Source organism: Aphelocoma coerulescens, chromosome 22, assembly GCF_041296385.1.
Source record: "Aphelocoma coerulescens isolate FSJ_1873_10779 chromosome 22, UR_Acoe_1.0, whole genome shotgun sequence".
Taxonomy (NCBI): Eukaryota; Metazoa; Chordata; class Aves; order Passeriformes; family Corvidae; genus Aphelocoma; species Aphelocoma coerulescens.
In genome coordinates, this window is record NC_091035.1 from 5,085,734 (window position 1) to 5,106,995 (window position 21,262).

Consider the following 21,262-nt stretch of genomic DNA (forward strand, 5'->3'; position numbering starts at 1 on the left):
TCAAGGAACCATGGCAGGACCCAGCACACCCCTCAGTAGCCCCCACCGGCAGGGCCATAGGCTCCTCCCCAAGGATCTCACCTCTGTGGCTACATTCTGGTTGGCTCCATTTTCCAGCAAGAACTTCACAACTTCCAGGTGGTTCTCCTGTGCTGCCATGTAGAGAGGTGTGAAGCCTTTCTGCAAATACAGGGCCATGCACATCAACACAAATCTTCCTTGTGTTTCTCGAGTTCTTTTAAGACCTACACCCCATCAACACCCACACTCCCAGGTCAGTGAACGGGGGCAGAAGCATCCATTGTGGGTGTGAAAAAGAAAATAAAACCTGGCAACAGTGGAACAATCACAGAGAGCTGGAGCCCAAGGCTCCGCATATCCAGAAAAAAACAGGCAGTGCTCCATAAGAGTCAACCCAGGAGACACTGCCTTCTGCACACTGCCAGTATTGTCCCTAGCTTCAGGGACAATTCTCCTATCAGGCAAAATCTGAAGAGCTTTCAGCCCTACCAGGCCCAAGGAAAAGAGAGTGAAGGAAGCACAGTGTGTGTAACTGCAGGGGTTGCTGGACATCTCAAAGCTTTGCCAGGGAGGCATCAGCCATGAGTCCTCCCAGGATAAGTTCAGCATGCTTGTGTTTGCTGACAGGGACTCCCTCAGCAGAGACCATGCAGGTCTCCCCATGTGCCTCAAGACTCTCTCCACACCATTTGTCTCTTTTCAGGAGCCTGGCAGAGCAGTCCTTGCTCCTGAACAGCACTAGAGGGAAACTGCAAAGGGCTGAAGTGCCCATGCTGGGCATTGTTCCCACCATGAGGACAGCACCAATCACACATGATGGGTGCCAGGTCATCCTACCTGGGACTGTGCATTGACGTTGGCCCCATAGTTCACCAGCTCCCGGACCACGTCCTGTTGTCCAGCCAAGGCAGCAATGTGCAGGGCTGTGTTTCCCTTCTGAAAGACACCACAGGACAGCACTCAGGGGCTGAAGCAACCCAGGATGCCAGGGAAAGATGGGCCTGACATGTGCTAACAGGCATGCAACCAGAGCAGCTGGCCAGGAAAACCTTTAGAAGGCCATGCAGCTCTCACTCCATGTTCCATCCCTGCTGTAGACCAACCAGCCACCCTTCCCATTTGCTGGCCAGGGAAGAGAGTGATTTCATCTCTCCCATGAAGTTACTGGCAGCAGAAGCTGTATGCACTGCCAGGCGCTGTGCATCTCCAGCACTGAGAGATGAGGAGGGGAGGGAGGATGGGGGAGCTGAGCTGGCAGTCTTCAGGCAAAACTGCAGTGTGCAACCCTGGTAGCCAAGGCATCCCAGCAGATCTAAGGGATGATGAGCACGCTGGAAAATGCACACACAGGCTCTTCCGACTTGTGCCTTTGGGTGGTGTGGCAGAATGCCAGACTCTGCTCTGTGTCCAGAACCCTGCGAGAGCACCGGGGAGGTGGCAACTGAGGCCTCCTCCTGTTCTCGCAGCCCTTCAGCCGGTGCTGGAGGCTGCTCATTTGTCTGCCCTGCTTGCTTGTGCTGTTGTCTTGCTTGTCATCAAGTGAGAACCACACCTGCTGTGGTGATGCATGAGAGAAAAAGATGTTATTTATGGAGCCCCAGAGCTCTCCGGGCTTGTGACAATTGTATCAAGGCCATCTCAGAGCTGGAACATGCAGGGGCTGCCCTGGGGCAGCATGGGCAAACCTGAGCCAGCAGCCCGTGCCAGGAGGAGATGTCAGTAAGACAGCACTAGCACGTGTTGTGGTTTATGTTACTCCCCTCTGAAGTCCACCATGGCCCCGACAGGGAAGAGGCACCTCCCACCCACCTAGAGATGCCAAGCCTGTGCTAAAACCAGAGCCTGGTCCCAGGTTCCAGCCCAGCAGCACCGTCACTTGTCTCTCTGGGGGCTGACAGCAAACAGCATGAGCCCTGCTCAGCTATTGCTGGTGTGTCTGGCAGCAATGGCAGGGTGCAGAGCTGTGACCACTGTGGCCAGACTTCCTTGTCCTTACCTTGGTCGTTGTCTCCAAAACTATCTCCTTGTGCAGCAGCTCCACCACCATTTTCACATGGCCCTCCTTGGAGGCCAGGTGCAAGGCGTTCAGCCCATTCTGGAGGAAGCAAAGGTGGGAAAGGGGAATTAGTCATCATCTGGGAATGGAGCTCTCTGGGGAGCACCCTACTCTGAGCTCCTGGGCAGACATGACTGCGGGCACTTGGCCCATGCTGGAGAAAGTCCAGGTTGGTGGGGGCAGGAGCAATCGCTTTGTCCTTGAGCTCTGCATTGATATCCAGCACACCAGCCATGGTGCCACAAACAGCTACATGCTGCCAGGAAAACTTCACACAACCGACTGCTGACTTGCTGACTAATGCTGGAGGTTTCTCCATGAGCAAAACATGCAGCCCACGTAGGCGATTTCCTACGGATGGGTGGTACCACAGCCCAGTGTTTATGTGCTTGAGGCACAGGGACTGCTTCAGTTCTCCCTGCTCGTGGCACATTCCTCATGTCAACTCCTGTCTTTGCTCACGTGACTTCCATGGGGTGCCCCTCCTCACAGTCAGGTTTTTCACACCTAAAGCACAGAGCTGAGCCTTGTGCACAGCCCAGAGCAAGGATGCACCACAATTGCTGTGTAAGTGCACATACAAACCTTAAACTTTAACATTTACACAGATAGACGTGCAGTGAGAAGCCCTGCTTGGGACAATGATTTTATCAAGCAGCAGCCAAATTTAATTCACAGTAGTCTGTGAGCTTCCAGGTCAAAAGCTGTCTTCTCCCTGGCTTTCAGACTGCCCACCAACACCCCATCCTGCAGCCTGTGGTGGGCTTTGCTCTCCCAGAGTTCAGCTGCAGCAAAGAGTGAAGAGAAGGTGTTGGCTGTGTCACTGTCAAGCTGTACCAGTTCCAGGAAGCTCCCAGAGAGCTAAAGTGACTTCACAGGAATCTCTCTGTGTGCACCCCAATTTAGCTTGCCTTTTCCTGCATGTGGAACCTGAAGAGCAGAGGACTGGCCAGTGCCCCTTTAGCATCCCTGGCTTGTCAGAAGGAGGGGTGTCAGGCCAGACAGCATCCTCAAGGCTGCTAAGACAGCTTCTGCTCCCTTATTTCTGACACCCTCCTCCACTTCCCAGATGCAAACAAAAGGGCTGGGATATTTGCCGGAAAAGAGGTTAAATACCTGCAGGCATTTTCAGATGCCTCTTTTTCTCCTTGTCCCTCACTTGTCCCAGGTGGATGTGCTAGGTTTACTCACTCCTACACAGTGTTGTTGCGTGGCAGAGGGACACCTGCTCCTGCCCAAGTACTTCACCTCCCAACCATGTGTTTCAACTCCTGACTGGAAGGTCACTTCACAGAAATGCTTCATCCCCACCTAAATATTGGCAGGGGAGCAGAAAATGCCCAAGGAGGCTCAGTTCTAGCCCTCAACACTCCAGTTAAACTCAGAACTGCTTCAAGAGTGTTGTCAGACTGGAAAAAGGTTTTCCACTCTTTCTCACTCAAAGCACCTGTTGCCCAGGATCACAGCTGAAGAGTCACAGATTCTTTTGCTCAAATCTGATTACAGCACAAAGAGCAAAAATCTAAAAACCCACAGGCTTCCTCAGCATGCCAACTCCAGAGTTCTGTCAAGCCTCAAGCACAAAAGGTCTGCTTCCAAGGGGAATGAAGTGGGAGTGCTGTAACAGCCACAGAACAGCGCCACTGGAAGGAAATGCTCCCCAGCCATGTCTGGCTACACTGACTCCATCTTCTCTGCCAAGCCCAGTTTCTTTGATGAAGACATACCTATATAACCCCATAGAGATAATTATTGACACCCTTACCTCCATGAGCTCACAAGCTGGATAAGTGGCCACAGACATGCAAGCTTTTTCTCATTTACGCTCAAGTAACCAACAACTGGAGAGCAAGACCACAGATGCTCAGCTGCTCCCCTCAGCCCATAAGCCCTTTTACACAAAGGATTCATAAATAACCTTTTGAATGCTGTAAACCTGTGACAAATAATTAACCTGTGACAAATAGTTGTGCAGTAAGCACAAAGATTATTTCCATTGGTGGCCCATCACTATTTCTGCTCCAGGAACAATACAGGCTGTTTTGCACGCTTGCTTTGGCTTGACAGTTCATCTGACCCAAAACTGCCACAGGATGTGTGTAATTTGAAAGGTGCTGTATTTTCCTCACCAAATGCTCCAAATAATTCCCAGAAATCCCAGTCACTGGCTATCAATGTGACAAATGCAGCCCTACAGAATAACACAGAGACTTTGCACTTAGCCTGTCCCAAAGTAGGGCCCTGCTCTGGACTGCCCATCAGGGCTGGCCACCTCAAAAAAGACCATCTGCTGGGCACCCATGTGCCATCACGGTGCTGTTCCCAGCTGGTGAGAGTCCTGGCAGCAAGGTGCACTCATCCTCAGTCCTTCCAGTTCCTTGTGGATGAGATGGGACCATGCCAGAATTTGAAACAGGAAAGGTGGATGATGAAGACACTGATGCAGCAATGAAGGAGGTGAAATCGGCGGGATGAAGATCAGATGGCATGTCAAGGTCTCTGAACTTGAGTAAGAATACAGGGCCTGTGGGATAGGTCTGACCACATATATCCCTCTTTATTCTATACAGGACATGTGAGGTTGGACCTTTCCCACAGGTCTGATATTCCTCAGAAGGAAACCCCAAAGTGCCATCTAACCTCAGGGAGATGGCAGGAACCAGTGCAAAGACATCACTGAGAGAAGAGCCTCATACTGCTGTAGCCATTGTCTTTCCATCAAAGTGTTAAATGCCCTCACCAGCACCAGAAATCTGGCTGGAAACAGGACTTGAAGCTGGTCAGTGGAGACAGCTGATGACAGACCATCTCTTTTGCTGAGAAAGAAGTTCAAAGCCTTCATCTTTAGCTTGTGTATGGGTCACCCTGTTGTAATTCTTTACAGAGCCCTCTCCAGAATCCCATACTCCACTGGACTAGAGCATTACAGGACCAATGGACGTAGAAATCCTCCCTCTACTTTGAGGCTTTCTGTCAGAAATGAGTGAACATCCATGGTGCACTCTGTTTGCCCTGTGGGAACCTGTCCCCAGTAACTGCACTGGCTGCCACAGTGCACAAATCAGTAGGTCTGAACTTCACTTGGTCTGGGGACTTGATACTGAAACAGATGAGCGTGCCTTTGTGCTACCTGCTGAGTCAGCCTCCCCAGCAACACCACTGCTCCAGAAAGCAGCGACAGCACAGCCTGTCTGCTTCCCGTGCTCAGCCTAAGCCCCCTCAATCTGTCCGTACCGCACCTGCCCCAATTCAGGCTCAGCCACTTGCATTTGGCAGCTACACAGATACAAAATGTTCTGATGATGACGTGCAAACAATTCCTCAGTGCCTGCAGCTCTTTGTTCCTGTACAAACCTGTTTCTGTTCAGGACGAGGAGGGCTCCTCTTGCCCAAGACCTCCCAAACCACCACAACTGGCATTTTGCAAACATTCACTGCTTGTGATAAACTGCAACTTCTAGGAATCCAAAAACCTCAGCACTGCAGCACTGCAGACAAGGGGAATAACCCCCAAGAGCCATTCCTGTGATGTTCCAGCCACTGTGCTACTCTTCACAGCTATCTGCTCTGCCCTCTGAGAAGCAGCTGAGCACCTTCCAATTGTCCCATTTGCTTGTCACACTAAGGGAGCCCTCTCTGTTAGCCCACTCTGGTAGAACCTGTCCTTTGCTATGCTCCAGCCAGTACATCCAGGCTCCCTAGATTTTTATAGCTATTGCTGCCCTCCTGGCCTCAAAGGCAACTGCTCCAGGTCTGCCCTCTGGTCAGCCACATTTTCACATGAACTAGAGATAGCACCAGAAGCCCCATGTGTTTCACCTACCTGGTTACAGGTGTTAATATCTACCCCATTCCTGAGGTGATCCAAGGCTTTGTCCAGATTCCCAGATCTTGCAGCTCTCAAGAAACTGGTTGCAGCATCGGCCTTGGGGACAAAAAGAAAAAGCATGAAACTCAGAGCCCCCTTGTTCTCCCCCACCACCAGCACTGGGTCAGCTCCTCGCTCAGCTGCAGAGAACATAACTACACAGACCAAGCAGAAAAGGCAGAGGCCAGGCAAGTCACAGTGGGAGCTGCTGGAACAGACTGAGGTGCCTCAAATTAGACAGGAAGAAGAAGGGCTGGGACCTGGACTTAAAGTGAAGAGCATCCAGATAATGGGGCAGAAGGTCTGCAGCTCATCCCATCACACTATGGGGACAGTAGGGAGGGAGCTCCTGCCACCGTGACAGCCTCCCTTGGCCCAGGAAACCCCTCCGTGTCTGGGCTGAAGGACTACACTGATGGAGCTGTAGTGAGCCCACCCTTACCCTGCCCCAGAAGCCACTGGATAGCCACAGCAGTGAGTTCAGGTACCAGCACCAGGGACAACGGCCCCAGCTGAGCACCTCACAGCTGTGAAAGTCACAACTCTCTTTTTTGACAATGCATCCCTGAACTGCTACACCACAGCCAGCCCAGGCAAGGCACAGCAATACTTTGAGCAACACTACTTAGCAGTGTGAGGCAGCAAATGGAGACAATGGCATGGCTCACTAGAAGCTGAAGAACAGGGTGGAAATGCACTGATGTGGGTCTGTGAGTCTGGGAACTTGGACTGGTAACTAGCACCTGGTACTTGCCTGCTCAGGCCAGTCCAAAGGACTCTCTGCAGCCAAGAGTCACAAGACATCCATGGCAGGGGTGCGGGACACACTCCTCTGTCTTCAGCTCCAAGAGAGAATCACAACCCCTCTTGTACCACTCACATCAGGACTGACCAAGGGACCTCCTGTGCTAGGAGAGCCTCTGTTCCGCCACCCCAAGCCATCCTGTAATGCCCAGAGCCTGACTGCAGAGGAGCATCCAGGATTAGGAAGCTCCTGGACATGAGCTGCAAGCAACGCAGCCACAGACAAAAGCACTGGAGGCATATTAGGGAGGATGATGCACCACACAGGTTCAGGGCTCCTCTCTCCCCTTCTCTTTGCTGTCTCAGACATTTGAATTGGGACTTTGAAGCACCACAACTCGGATGCCTTCTGGTCTCCTCCATCTGCCTCCCCCAGCTCATCCTTTCTGCCTGACACTCCTACCACAGAGAAAGGCAGCCATGCCCTGGGCCTATTAGGACCCTGTTCTCTGCTGTAGAGGTAAGGCCCACAGACAGGGTGTCCTGGCCCTGCTGGGCCAGGCACAGAGCTCAGGCCAGGCTACCACCACAGTGGCAGGGTGCCATGGCCCCTCTGGGGCAGCCCATGGGCCAGAAGGACAGGTGGTGGAGGGCAGCACCACCGTGCCCCGTCACGGTGCGCAGCCTCTGCGTGCAGGGGGAACACGTGCTGATCGCATGACCTCCTGTGCCAGCTGGCTCTGCTTGCTTCCACCTCAGAGGAGAGCCCCCAGATTCACAGTGGAGCTGTGGCTTTGGGAGGCTGTGAACACAAAGGAGGCACAACATGGTGCCTCAGTGCTCTGCTCACCCAGAAGGATCAACTGCAAGAGGCAGAAGACAACACCAGCATTGTGCTTAGAAGTGCACATTCCCGCTCTGAGCTCTGCGTGCTGTCTGGGGTCCAGTGAGGAAACACTGACAGCTTCAAGCAACAGGCTGAATGCAAAGAGCTTTTCCAACTCCAGACACTGATAGAAGCCTCTGCTTCTCGGGTCAGGATCGATGACAAGGCAGCAAACCCTTGGAAAATCAAAGCACAGCTCAGCCAGGCTCTGTCACCCATGGGACACATGTGGAGTTCTGAAGATTAAACGGTAAAACTCTATGAGGCCCTGCAGCAAAGGGGCTCCCAAAGTCCCAGCACACCCAGCAGCAGAGACTACAGGCAGAAAGCAAGCAAAAAAGCAAAGCGGAGGTCTCTGTGGGCATGAAGGAGAAGTGTGTTGTATACTCACAGCCACGTCTGGACCGGACCTGCCCTTTCGTGCTGCCATAGTCCGGCACTTCAGCTGAAACCTGAGCCTGGTGTCCCCTCTCTCCCTCCTTGGTTGTCTACTCCCCAGCTTTGAGAGAGCCAGTAAGTTACATTGCATTCTATCTAAAAATACAGGCTCCGTCCTCTCTCCAATGCAGACCCTGCAGGAATCGCCAACTGCTAATGGAATTTGTTCATTTTCTCTCCATTATTGTGTCAGACAGGATATTTAATACCAAGCCACCTCCGGAAAGCAAATGACTGCTGCCAAGCGCAGGGAGGGGGTCAGAGCTGCAGGTACCACCTCGGGAACAGCAGAGGAAAAGCAGCACCAGAGATATGCCCAGGAACCCGGCAACTCGCAGGTAACTCCTGCCACAGAGGAGAGGGGTTGGGGTTCCCTCCTGACCCTCTGGATGCTGGGGCCCAGGCCTTGGGAAACATGCCAAGGCTGGAGTGTGTCAGAGGTGCTGCCCTTTTGTTCCCCATGCTCAGCATGTACCTTCCAGAGATGATGCACAGAGAGATGCAGGACATCAGACACCAGCAATCAGAGCACACATTCCACCAGAGAAGATGGAATAGCTTGGTTCAAATGGTAAAAGCAAATCCACAGTCATATTGTACTTCTGATGTCAGGCTGCACGATGGGACTGCCTGCCTATTGCTCAGGGTGATTCGCTCCCTGGAAATGGAAGCACGGGCTGGGTCACTGCCATCTCCCGAATTTCAGCAAAAGGGAGCACTGACAGCAAGAAATGCAGAGACCCCGTGAACACAAGCAGATGTGCACATCGAGAAGACACACACACATCCCAGTCAGCACCATCCCAACTCACCCAGAGTGAGTGCATTGCACACATTGCACAGTTAACACCACCCACTAACAAGCACAAAGCGCAGCACAGCCGTGCCCCATGCGCACACACAGTCACTCGCTGTGTGCCCCAGAACACACAGCAACTGCTCCCAGATGCAGAAACTGCCTCTGCTGATTTTCCTTTATTTGGAGTTTGCAGAGTTTCTTTCCATTCTCCTTTGCCTTTCTAGCAATTTTCCAGGAAGGAGATATTCTGGGGGAGAAAATAAGCTGCCTCACTTGCTGTTGTATACCTCTTGCACTCTTACGTGGCTGCTAAATCCTATATGCAGGTGTCATGCTCTACAGACTTGTGGACATCCCAAGCTGTGAAGAGTCAGAAGGCTGCTGTCAGCAATTCTGCAAGAGAGAAGCCTCAGATCTGGACTTTGTGAAGTGCTCCAAGACCTTCTAAAGTCAAAAACATAGCACAGCACATCATACTGTGCTTCTACTCTCCTTCCCTTCCTTTTCCTTCAGGAAAAATCTCCCCTTGTCTTCTGACAATCTAAATTTATCCCTTTCCCTCTGCCCTGGTTTCAGAGTAAATTTTTTCTCATGACACCCTCTCCTGGCCCTGAGGAGAGGCTTCTTCTGTTCTTTTTCCCAGGTGTCCTCCTGCTCTCACAGCATTCATGCCACTAGCCTGGAACCACATGAGCCCATTGCATTGTAGCCATGGCCAGGGCAATAAGCAAAGGGGAAATCAAACCAGAGACTCAGGCTGGATTTCAAGGGCTGCAGTCAGAGGTTCCTAAGTCTGCTGTATCTCTGGCCGTGGTCAGTGTCCTGCTCTAATCTCTTCTGGCAGTGCCTGCTCTCACGCACACCCAGGGAGGAGCTCCCACCAGCTCCTGCTGCTCGTCACTGATAACAAAAGGGAGGGTCTCAGCATTGCCTCCTCCTGCTAAAGGTGGCCACGCTTGGCAGGAGCCCACTCTGTATGAGCTGCTAAATGCTGTAAGTAGATGATTCCCAAGTGCAAATGGGTTCAGGGACTTGTGCTGATCTCACAATGTTTTCTGGGACACAAAGACAGTCAAGAAGCAATTCACCACACTATTCCAGCCTGGCACACACCCATCCTGCTGCATTGCCCTCTTTACCCTGTCTGCCCACTTGTCTCTTCAGCCACGTTGACACAGACTCATGGAGCAGCGGACAGAGGAGGTCCAGCAAGGAAACACCTGGAGGCTGGGCAGCACACAGTCACCCCAACAACCAAAGAACCCCAGGACTGGCAGTGAGATGTAAGCCTGAATCCTGGCACCAAGCCATGTATTGCTATGGGCATCCTGTCTAGATGCTGTGGAAAGGTCTAACTCACATCTCAGAGGTCATCCAGTTACTTCCATCTATTAGTGCCAGTGTCCTGGAACCTAAAGTCAGTGCTGCCAGCCGAGGACGTGTGATAAACCCTTGCCAAGGGCAACAGCCCTTGCCATTTGCTTGGACATTTCCTTGCTCAGGTGGACTTGTGTCCAACAGTGGGCATGGTCCTTACCTTTGAGCTTTATTTCCTGCAGAAACATCAAAACCTCTCATCAGTGCAGTGGTCTACTTTTAAGAAACTGCCCAACCTCGGAATTTCTCTGGAGCCCATGCTCCTCTCTGCCTTGCAGATATAAAGTGCACAGGTTTGCAGGTGACAACCTCAGTTCTTTCTCATCAGATGAGAAGAATTTGTTAGTCCTCAAAACACACTAAAAGAGCTGCTAAGATTAAGAGCAGTTAAAGATAACACGTAGGGTCCCCAGAGGATAATCAGGGAAGATCAAGAGATTCAACTCAAAGTGCTCAGAAACAGAAGACACATGTCTGTCTTACAGGAACTTTCTTTCCTATCTGTATTAAGAGAAACAGGATGCTCTCAGTGGACCCTGCAGCAGAAACAAAACCTACTGGCAGGTTTCTGCCTTCTGAGTAGAAGGCAGCATTAAGCAGAGTACAGCATCTCCAGAGAGGCCACAGTAGCAAGGCCTCAGGCAGTCAGCCAGCAGAACACAGAGAACAGGCAGATACTGCAAACCCAGCAGAAAGAGGAAAGCAAAAGCACTGGGAAAATCCATCTGATGAAAGGATAAATCCAAATGCTTAAATTCTATTCTTTCATCATCCTCACCCCTATCCACATGATTCAAGACAGATAAATTCATATGCCCAAGTTCTATTCTCCCATCATCCTCACCTCTGCCCGCATGATTTAGCACAGGTTTGAGGATCTTAATAGGACTGCTGAGAGTCAAGGCACAAGAAGTCATCTCTGGAAGGCATCTGCCAAGTCAGTTTGTTCTCATTTCATGCACCAGCCTGAGTAAACTCTTTGTCCATGCTCCTTTCTGCTTAGTGCAAATTTTACAACAGCCCCAAAGCACGTACTGCAGAGGTTGATAGCTGAAACACCCAGCAGAGATCCCCAGAGCAGGATGCAAGGGGTAGCTCAACCATCTCGCAGCAGGTGAATCAGAGCATGCGGGAAGTGAAAGATCTGCTCACATTCCTGTGCAAAGGATAGAGCTGGAGAAGAACTTGGCACAACTGGCAAAGGAGAAATCCCAAAGCAGAAGAAGAAGGGAAGGAAGGTCCCTGGCAGATTTGTGGGAAGGGAAGCAACCTGTCATTTAGCATTTTTACAGCACTGAAGAGAGGGCAAGCTTTCGGGTGCCAGCATCAGACTGGCCTCTCCAATATGCACAATCCTCCACCATTACATAATCATGAGTAATGAGCTTTTGGAAAGCCCATTTTTGTGCACTCTTAACAGGAGAGGTAATTCTGGACTGTCACTGGTGATACAGGTCAGGGTCAAGGTTAACTCAGTCCCTGCTGAGCATTTTTGGACACAGATGACACCTGCGTTGCCATTTGCCTCCTTCCTTCCCCGCTCATGGGTCCCCTTTGCTGGCTGCTCGAGCTGGAACAGGTTCAGAACTGTGAGGAGGGCAGATATCACAAACAGCTTAATCTGCACAGAGCAAGGCAGCAAGGAGCTGCCTCTACACAGCAGACTGATCTTTCTGATAAGGATTCCCTGGTGGGCTACAGCCCACAGCTCTGTGAAAGCCTGCAGTGCCTGCCTGCTGCCTAATGGATTTTCTAAGTAACATGTTCGAGATCTTGTTCTGTCATTTGCAAACTATCACTTTCCCTTTGAAGTACAGTGCTGGGTCCAGCAGCAGTGGAGAGTGAAACGGGCTGGTCGAGAGACCTGAACAGGAAAAGGAGACCAGAACATCTTTCCTTTCACACAGAGCCAAAGCGAGGCAAGAATTAACACAGCTACTGCTCCTGCCAGCTGAGGCCACGCACACCCAGGGGAAAGCTGTCACTCTCCTTTGATGTTAGCAGGAGCCTCTGCTTTCTGCATATCCTGAAAAAGAAAAGCTATTTTTACCTCATCAAAAAATATATAGACTGTGACTGAAGACAATACATGAGAGCTTTTTGCTCAGGCACTACACCTATTCTAACAACATAACATTTACAGCTGCTGAGAGAGATGCAGCAGCACAGCAACTGCTTTCTATCTCCTACTTTCCTAATGCACTACCTTTTTTGGACCGTGACATGCTTTAGGCAGGTCTGTGCAATAACCACTGGGGAGCTGAGAGGGGTCTAGCAGGCTGCCAGTGCAAGGTGGGAATCAGAGACATGCTGAGCCTGCCTGGTGTCAGCCTGGGACTATGACACAGCTTCTGGGCCAGCCTTAACCTGCCCTGGGCTCTGTCAGTGCCCTCATGCTCAGGTGAGGTGCTGGAGTCCAGATCATACCGTCTGGGTCTGCCCTGGTGCCCTGTGGAGAAGCTTCCTTTTCTTTCCTAGTGACGCTTATAAACTGCTCCTGATTTCTGCAGTCTGTTCTGACTCATTCCCTACCTCTGCTCCAGCAGGGCTAGTCCACACCTGCTTTGCCTGCCTGCATGAACAAAAGCGCTTAGAAGGGGGCTTTCTGCTGGGATCTGCATGCTGGGTGGTATCACAGTACAGTCCTTGTGCTGTGGCTACCATAGATTTATTGTCTTCAGACTTAAGCCAGGCTTGCCTGGCCAGCGTTTGGGGTGCAGTCTCTGGAAGCCATGCAGGGAGGAAAGCATTGACAGAAAAGCACCAGAAGCACAGGCCTGGTAATATATCTCTGACAGTAGATCCCTGGTGAGGACACGCGAGCAAAGCCATTGCAGCACAGCCACGTGCTCCACAGCAGAGCTAGCGCAGCACTGTGCTGAGAGAGAAACATCATCCTGTGCACCTGTCCCATGGCTCCAGAGGGGTAAATAAGAGAGGTGATAACACAGGAATCAACATTTACTATTATAATACTGCAAAAAAACCAATACCTGGGGCACCTCCCTTCTCCTAGCAAAGCAGTGGTGAGAAGGACAAAGAAAATACAACACCAAGGGACCTGGTTTCAATGCCAGGCACTGTCACTGGCTCCAAGGATGACCTTAGGCAAGTTACCAATGACCTAAGAAGGGCATCAAACCCTTCCTGCCAGTCTGAGGTCCATTTAGCAGCAACTGTTCAGAGAGAAGAGGCATTTTCTTTGGACTGAAGTTCATATTACCAGCCAGAATATACCTAAACTCCCTTGTGCAAACCAGCTAACCTGATTCCTCTCCTCTTTTGCTGCCCAACAAACCCCTGACCATGCCCAAGTACTCACCCTCAGGTAAGGCATGCATGTCATCGCTGCAGAAGGTCAGCTCACCCTGCACAGCCAGGGTCTGCAGCTCTGATCAACCCACTTATGCTGAATGCCGCAGCCAAACCAAGCATGAGCAGGCTGGAAGACGTTTATCAGCAGCAGGACTGCACCCTATCTCCACTCACACACCTGACTGCAAGCCAGCACAACAAGAAAGCTTCTGTCTGGAGTCTGGAGATTACGGGTTGTCCCACGTCAGGAGCTTGGGGAGAGTTGCCAGGCTGGGCACAGTTTTTAGTCAATGTCATGCCTGAGCCACACTTAATAAACACATCTGTGAACTGTTAATGGGGAGGAGCCCATGTGCATGAACCCTGCTCTTCAAATAATACAAGGGAAGATGAAACTTCAGCAATATAAAGCAAAATGAAACAGCTCTATGGCCAGAACCACACTGTCTCTTGGTCTGTGCCACACAAAGCAGGCTGGGCTGGAGACAGTGAGCAGAAGACTTCAGGTTGTTCACAGGTCCCTGCAGACCTTGGCTGGGCACAGTCCCAAATGGAGGACACCGAGATGGAACTGAAGTGGCAAATGAGGTCTAGCAACAGCAGCTCCAGACTCTTTGTAGGGCCTAGAGCCAACTACAATACAATGAACGCGCCCCTTCCCCCCTTCTACCTGCACAGCAGACTCCTGCTCCAGCATCCCTTCAGGAGATCCTTGCTTGCAGCAAGAAGGCAAGGGGTCCACAGTGGTTGGTGCATGCCCTCTCTGAAAGACACGCAAGGGAGTCACACCAATTGTCCAAAGGAACAGACCTCCTGGAGACCGCTCCCGTCCCACCCTTTCCTTGTGCTCCAGCTTAGGGTGACCCTGCAGAGCAATGCTCGCCTGGCTGGCAGGAGTCATCCCTCTTGCTCGTGCTTTGCCTATCCCATCTTCGTTCCAGGTGCTAAACTGGGGCCAGCCTGGCAAAGGACTCAGGGTGCTGCAGGGGAGCCACACAGCTTGGTTTCTATTTCCAGCTACCATTCACCTGGCCCTTTTTGCCAGTAACAGGGTCAAGAAGGCCAAGGTGCTTCCAGCCAGGTGCTGGAGCCAAACCAGTGAATGCCTGCCTGCACAGCCATGAAGTGATCACACCTGGAAAGGCCTGGGCAATATACAGATAAATAACAGCTTGTGACATTTGCAGCTTCAGAGAGAAAGAAACGACTGCTCTGCCAGCTGTATCTCTCTAGGGGATTCCTATAAAACAGCCCAGCACACCACCAGAAAAGCTTATATGAGCTGAGAGGCAGGAAAAGTAGATAAATAGAACATGTTAGGATGGCAAAATGCTTTGCATTACATAGAAATTGAGATTTTTATACTGACTAAAGACCAAGTTTAGCATTAGAGCAAAGCAGAGTCCTTACCTCAGTCTAGGGGAAACACCTTCCCTTTGTCCAGAGTCATTCAGCACTTCCTTGGAAGTCTAGATTCCCTCTGATATTTGAAATAGAACAGACTCCACCTTCAGTTCAGGTAGAGCTCAAATGTTTGTTGCCAAAAGGATGGGCACTGCAACTGCTGGCTGGCTGGCACACTATATTTGTTCTAAAAAAAGTGTTGCTGCTCTGAACCTACTGAGTCGGTGTCTATCAGTGCCTCAGATCCTGGTTCCACTCCCCCCAGCCCCATAGCTGCATGTCATGAATGCAAACACGAGTCCACACTGACACAGGCCATTACCAGCCAGAGCTCATGAACCGATTCAAAGTTGCTCCCTCAGCATAATGCAAATTTTCTCCAGATCCTGCATCCATCAGGATAGTGTATACACTTGACAAAGCCCTAGCCTGTGCCCTACAATCCAGCTGGGCTTTTCTCCTAGCACACCTCAGGGAAAAGCAGTGTAATGGTGCCCATGAGATTGCCTCCCTCACCCCTCCCACTTTGAGATTCGGTTTAGCTTTGCTTTGTGCAACCTCTGGCACTGGTGACTTTCACAAACCCAGAACAGGCAAACTCCAGCATGGGACAATCCCTGGGGCAGCAAATCCTTTGGCCAATCTCAGACTGGCTCAGTCCTACAGATTTCTGGCAATCCAGTGATGCCTCATACCCTCCACAAGGATGGAGAGGGGAGAGGTAAGCCCTGTACACTGCCAGAGGGAACATGGGGCTCACCTTGGCCTCTGGCCCAGGACTCCCTTATGCACACCCTATGCCCACAGCCACAGCAGGGCACAGGGAAGGAAGGCCTGTGACTGTGTGAGGAGTAAGAAGCAGCTGTGGTGACTGTGGAGTCTGGAATGGTGACCACATGGTGCTGTGGCAGACACAATAAAATGGAATTGTCCCAGGTCCCCACCACTGAGGCAGAACCTTTCTACCACGGTGCGGAATGAGTAAAGTGCCTAAATACAACATGTCTGTGGGTCAGAGCTCCTCTGACAGAGAAATATTATCATTAGGTATGGTCCTGGCAAGTTTGGCCTAGCCAAAAGTCTCTGCTTCCCCATTAAGACCTGGAGTTTTGCCTGCAAACAGCCCTCAGAAACTTTCCCACAGCTCAGAGCTCAGGTCGCTGAGGTATCCTCGGCTGTTGGTGACATCCACATGGGCTGGCAGGTCACAGGCTGCAGCGGACCCATGGATCTTGAGGCAACTGTATGGAGTTCACAGTGTTAATATTACTATCAGTCACATATCTATGGCTCTAGAAGTAAAGGAGATTTCAGAAGCATGAGTAAAGGGGATCCTGTGAGGTGGGAGGTACCTATCTGTTTTCTCCCTTCCCTGAAGACTGGGGAGAACAGAGCACTTTGCCTTGAGTATATAACACACTAAAAACCATTTCTTTCCCAGGCTGTGAAGCTCATGCAGGCTCTATCTATAAGAAAACTGGTCTCTTTGCTCCATTAATTTCTGTCCCTTGTTAATTGTAATTTCCTGGACACTTCCCACTGGTGCCTCTAATAGATCTCATTCACTCATTACCACCTCACCTGAGGCATCTCCAAAAGTTCCCCCATCTAACTGTAGACAGGTGAGTTGCATGTATTAGTGATGAAAACTCATACCTCAGAGCAACTTGCTTTACTAGCAGTTTGTCACTGTTATCTTGCCTGTCATATCTAACAGGAACATCTTGGCAGTTCTGGAGAAACCAACACTCTGAGCACAACCCTGCCTGAGAAATCAGAGCCTGAGATCTTGAAAAATAACAAATACAACACTAATAAATGAACAGCTTTTAATTCCAAAAGCTCTTTCCATTTTCATGAAAACACCTCAAAAGACAAAGGTCTCAGGCAGTTCCTTAACACTTACCTGTTTCCAGATGCTGAACTGAGATTGTCTGGGTTGCTCATTCTCCAAAATTTTGTTCTCTATCCTCTCCTTAGTGACATCTGAGCATATGATTGTCACCATAAAGGCCTCAGAGACAATGGAAGGTGGACTCAGTGTCATGTTGCACTCACAAAAGCTAACACAGAGTTAAACTGGGGATCTGCAAAGGGACATTATTTGCACTGGAAAAAACAGGAATATTGTCGAAAAAAGAGTAAATTCATGTTGAGAAAAGTGACCAAGAATTACAGCGAATAATACCAAATAACAACCTCTGGGCACCCCTGTGGGCTTTAGGGAATTTTTGCAAGCCAGGGTTCCAGTATTCTCTTAAGTGCTGTTCCCTAGATGCTATAATATTTATCATACCCACATGAAAACTAGTTTCTCCCTCTGCTATCCTGAGACAGCTCCTGGGATGAGGCTCAGCATCCCTGGTGACTCAGTGCCACTGCATTCTGGGTTCACATCTGAGATGAAAACATTGAATTCCAGCAGCAACTGCAGTCAGGGGTGAAGAGAAGCTCTGTCAGAAATTTAGAAGGCAGAGCAGAGGTCTCTGAAGAGAACTACTCCTTCAGCTACAAAGAGTTTTGTTTTTTCAAGATACAGAGTTCTGCCTCTGACCTTTGGAGAAACTCTTCAGCTGTGTGATGATGTAGCTGTGAAGGAACGCAAGGCTCCTTCCTTGGTTTTGGTATCTGCCATGTAACCAGAGAAGTGACTGCCCAGCACCAGGCACTTGCTGGCTGCTGCCAGTCTGTCCTCAGCTGTTCTTCCTTTCATTTAAGGGAATGAGGAGTGTAATGTGTGCAGCAGCGAACCTTAAACACATCACCTTGGAGAAGAGTAAATAGTGTGAGACTATTTAATGTTTTGAGGAAGCTGTATGTGCCTTTGCCCAGGGAAGGAAACACAGCCCTTCCCGAAGTCAGCCACTTGAGAAATGATGCCAGGATGAGTCCAGGGCTGCAGTCACTGAAGGGAGCAGCTCCTCCCTGAGCACTTGCAGTACCCTCCTGGTGCAAGGACATGGATACACACAGGTTCACCTTACTCCAGCATGTCCCCTTTCTCCTTAGAGAGGAAAACGCTCCCTGTGCTCCTGCTGAGGCTCCCAGGACCAGCCAGGCTCCCAGGTTCCAGTCAGCAAGATGTTATCTCAGGAAATGTCAATGTAGTTTTAAAGCTGAGTCAACAACAGAAGCTGAATAATTTAAATGTTTAGCAATTCTGCTACTGCTGCCCAGCCATGGATAACAGCAGAAAAACAGTGGTGCTGTCAGGCCACTTCTTCCTGTTGGGAGAGAGCAGCAGTGATGCAGGCATAAATAAGTGGATAAGGATGCTCTGCAGAACTGAGATAGATGCTGCAGCTCAGAGCAGGCAGCCCTCAGAACATAATACACCTGAGGCTTTGCTTTCTTGTGGTGTTTGTGGCTTCTGGCATGGTGTTTTGTGACTTCACAGGAAGTCCATAGGTGCCACTGGTGCCTTACCTCTCTTAGAGGTGATGCTCAATTTCCGAAGTGCTGGAATCATCAGCCATGAGCAACAGAGTGAGAAGTCCACGCTGACATCTGCTCTTCACCTTTCCGTCTGAGGAGGAGCTGTGCAATGTGATGTGGTGGGAGGGGAACAGAGATTTGCTGTACACAAATATTCCAGCCCTTGCTCTCTAGCTGCCTCTCCATCTCCTTTGTTGTTGGGGGGACAGCGGGGAAGCCAATTTACAGGTACTTCTCTCCAAATCAGTCTAAAAACCGGCACGCAGAAGCACAGAACAAATGAAAAGAAACCCAGTGGACTGGGTTTGTGAAGCTCAGCAGCTATTAGAAATAAGAAATCTCTTCCTGTCATAGCCCTGATCTAAGAAACCATTTTGTGGTCATTTATCAGTTCAGAACTATTTAATCTGTGAGATTCCCAAAGGAAATTCAGAAATACAAATTTAATAGATCTTCTTAAGGTTGTATTTCTTGAACTGTGCACTGTTGCCTCCAAAGGCATGATTTTGGAGATGAAGCAGACTGCTGTCTTACTCCAAGAGATAGCTGCCTTGTACCAGCACAACCACAATTTAGTTATTGGAGAGGAAGCAGTGTGAGCCCCAAACCAAGATGTTTCAGCAGCCTTTTGCCCCTCCCTGCACACATATTGAGCAGACACACAGCTTCATAGCATGTGCCTCTCTGGCATCTTGCCACAACTTACCAAGTGTTCTTTCTGCTCATCATTTGAACAAGCCAGGCAACACAACTGAAACTGTCATCACACTGATTTATCTTATTTATACTTATTCAAGCATAAAAACTCAGAAAGTCAGATTCTCAGAGTGAAGACATGAAAGAGATGCAGAGCTCCCAAAGGAAAGGAATATTCATGTCCCATTGTTTATCCTATGGCTTTGTACTGTGCTATCCTGGCTGCAAAGAAGATATCTGCACAGATAAAATTGTTCAGCCTCTGCATCCAGCTCTCTTATCCAGTGGACCAGAACACATCTCACCTACTGTTTGACCCCTTTTGAAGACCAGGCAGTTTTGGGAGCAAAAAGCATCACCTAACTCAGCCTGAATCTGAAAATTCCTAGTTCTGGGAACTCAGAATTTGGCATTATGCCCACAATATGGGCCAAGGGCAGATCACTTCTTAATTACTGATCATGGTGCAGATTTCAGCTTTCATTCAGACAGGCACCAATCTGAAAGATGTAATAAGACTCTTCGCAGGCTGCAGTTAATCCACCCCAGCTATTGGTCCTGTTGGATCCACTGGTCCTGCTGTAACTGCAAGATTACAGACAACTGAGAGACACCTAAAATGTTATGTCTGTTTGGGAATCTCAGAACCAAGAGATTTCCAGCACTTGGCTGCAGTGCATGCCTGGAGGCAGCAGAGACTGACCTCCTGTGAGAAAAGATGAATGCACAGTCCCACCTGGCAGGCTGCACTCTGCTCCTCTTGGAAAGAAGTCTGCTCTGCTCCTGAGCATCAAGCCGGAGAGCAAGAAGTCAGATCTTGCCCCACACTTTCACTGTACCTTTATTCTCAGCCACCCAGTCTCTGACGTCTGCACTGTACCTAAATAACACAGTCTGCACCAACATGATCTTGCTCTGTCATGTTCAGGCAGTTTGACAAAATATTTTCTCCTGTAGTATGCAGAGGACAACAGCACTGAGATCACAAGTCTGAGGGTTGTCTACTGCTGTGACGGCACAAGGAATAGGCAGGGTGCTCAGAATTACCTGCTTTCCTTCATCAAACCACCCACCTGTCTCAAGTGCATATCTCCACACACACACCACCCCCCCACTCCCCTGCTCCCACAAAGGACATCTGCTATGTGCCTGTCCAAGTAAGTCACACACGTGCCTGTCCCCTCAGCAGATATTGGCTGGAGATGCTAGAGTCACCCAAATGAGTAATGCTCACAGAACAGCAATGAATTTCCAGGGGCCATTTTACAGCACACAAGGAGGAGGATGCGGCATTTTGCCCAGGACACACAGCTTGACAGACTCACCGTGAGGATCAACAGCAGCCCCTTGACTGTGCTGCTCTAGCACACTACCCAACCAGACCAAGATCATATTTTCACAGTGTTTAAAGCTCAGCTTTATGTTCACTCCTGGAAATCCACTGTATCCAGCATATCTGGAGCTGAAGGGGGATGGAAGAGGCATCTGAGGCCAACATCCCAAGGGTAGGCTCACTGAAGCAGTTTTAGGCTCCTACAGAGAAGCAGGGCTCCATGCTCAGCTCTCTTGAGAGCCAGCGGAGAGAAACGAGCACATCTAAGGGTACAATTCAGCTGACCTACTTCCACATGTGGCATAGCATGGGAAGGACTCCCTCCTCCTCTCCCAGACTGGAGGGAGCTGAGGTGAGCAGTTCAGACACAGAGGGTCTGCACCACCCCTGGGCTGGGGCAGACCATCCCCTCACAGAGCATGATGCCCACAATGGCAGTGATGTGAGAAGAGCAGCCCCATTCTGCCCAACACACCCAGCAGCAAAATCCCATCCCAGAAACATCCAAATCCTCTCAGCTGCTGTTGCTATGGTAACGCCAGAGCCAGGATACACCAGCCTTTGATGTTCAGATCTGCTCAAAGCGTGCAAAATGTTTAAAGTGTGAAAAATGCCATTTGGAAGCTGGGGAGCTGCGTGGAAGAGCACCTGGCTGCCCTGAAGAGGGAAGGGCCTCCAGGGAGAAACTGTTAATGCTGTCCGGCACCACTTCATCTTCCACCACAGCCTGTCACTACCAGCATGCTGCTGTTTCTGTACCCCAGCTCACCCACTTAAGGGAGTTTAATATTTAAGGTCAGATAAGTGCCATTTCACAGGGTTATTTGGGTTATTAATAAAAAAAAAATCCCCCTTCCCCATAATGATAAAAAATAGGATGCTGGTACTCC

The 21,262-nt window shown here is 50.1% G+C and overlaps 1 protein-coding gene across 9 annotated transcripts in view; it reads right to left on the reverse strand.

The window, feature by feature from the left end:
* The window catches only part of ANK1 (ankyrin 1), a 37,814-nt gene extending 22,795 nt beyond the window's left edge, over positions 1 to 15,019 (reverse strand). For 6 of the 9 annotated variants that reach the window (XM_069035343.1, XM_069035344.1, XM_069035348.1 and 3 more), the window contains exons 1-5: positions 14,175 to 14,420; positions 5,901 to 6,002; positions 2,018 to 2,116; positions 859 to 957; positions 82 to 180 (exon numbers count right to left, since the gene is read on the reverse strand). In XM_069035343.1, the coding sequence (XP_068891444.1) occupies positions 82 to 180; positions 859 to 957; positions 2,018 to 2,116; positions 5,901 to 6,002; positions 14,175 to 14,405 (630 nt within the window). In that variant the 5' untranslated portion in view covers positions 14,406 to 14,420. Of the gene's footprint in view, positions 1 to 81; positions 181 to 858; positions 958 to 2,017; positions 2,117 to 5,900; positions 6,003 to 7,966; positions 8,212 to 13,511; positions 13,682 to 14,174; positions 14,421 to 14,914 lie in introns of those variants that run through there. The other 3 variants (XM_069035349.1, XM_069035350.1, XM_069035346.1) reach the window with 3 other exon arrangements.
* Between the last annotated feature and the right edge of the window lie 6,243 nt (positions 15,020 to 21,262).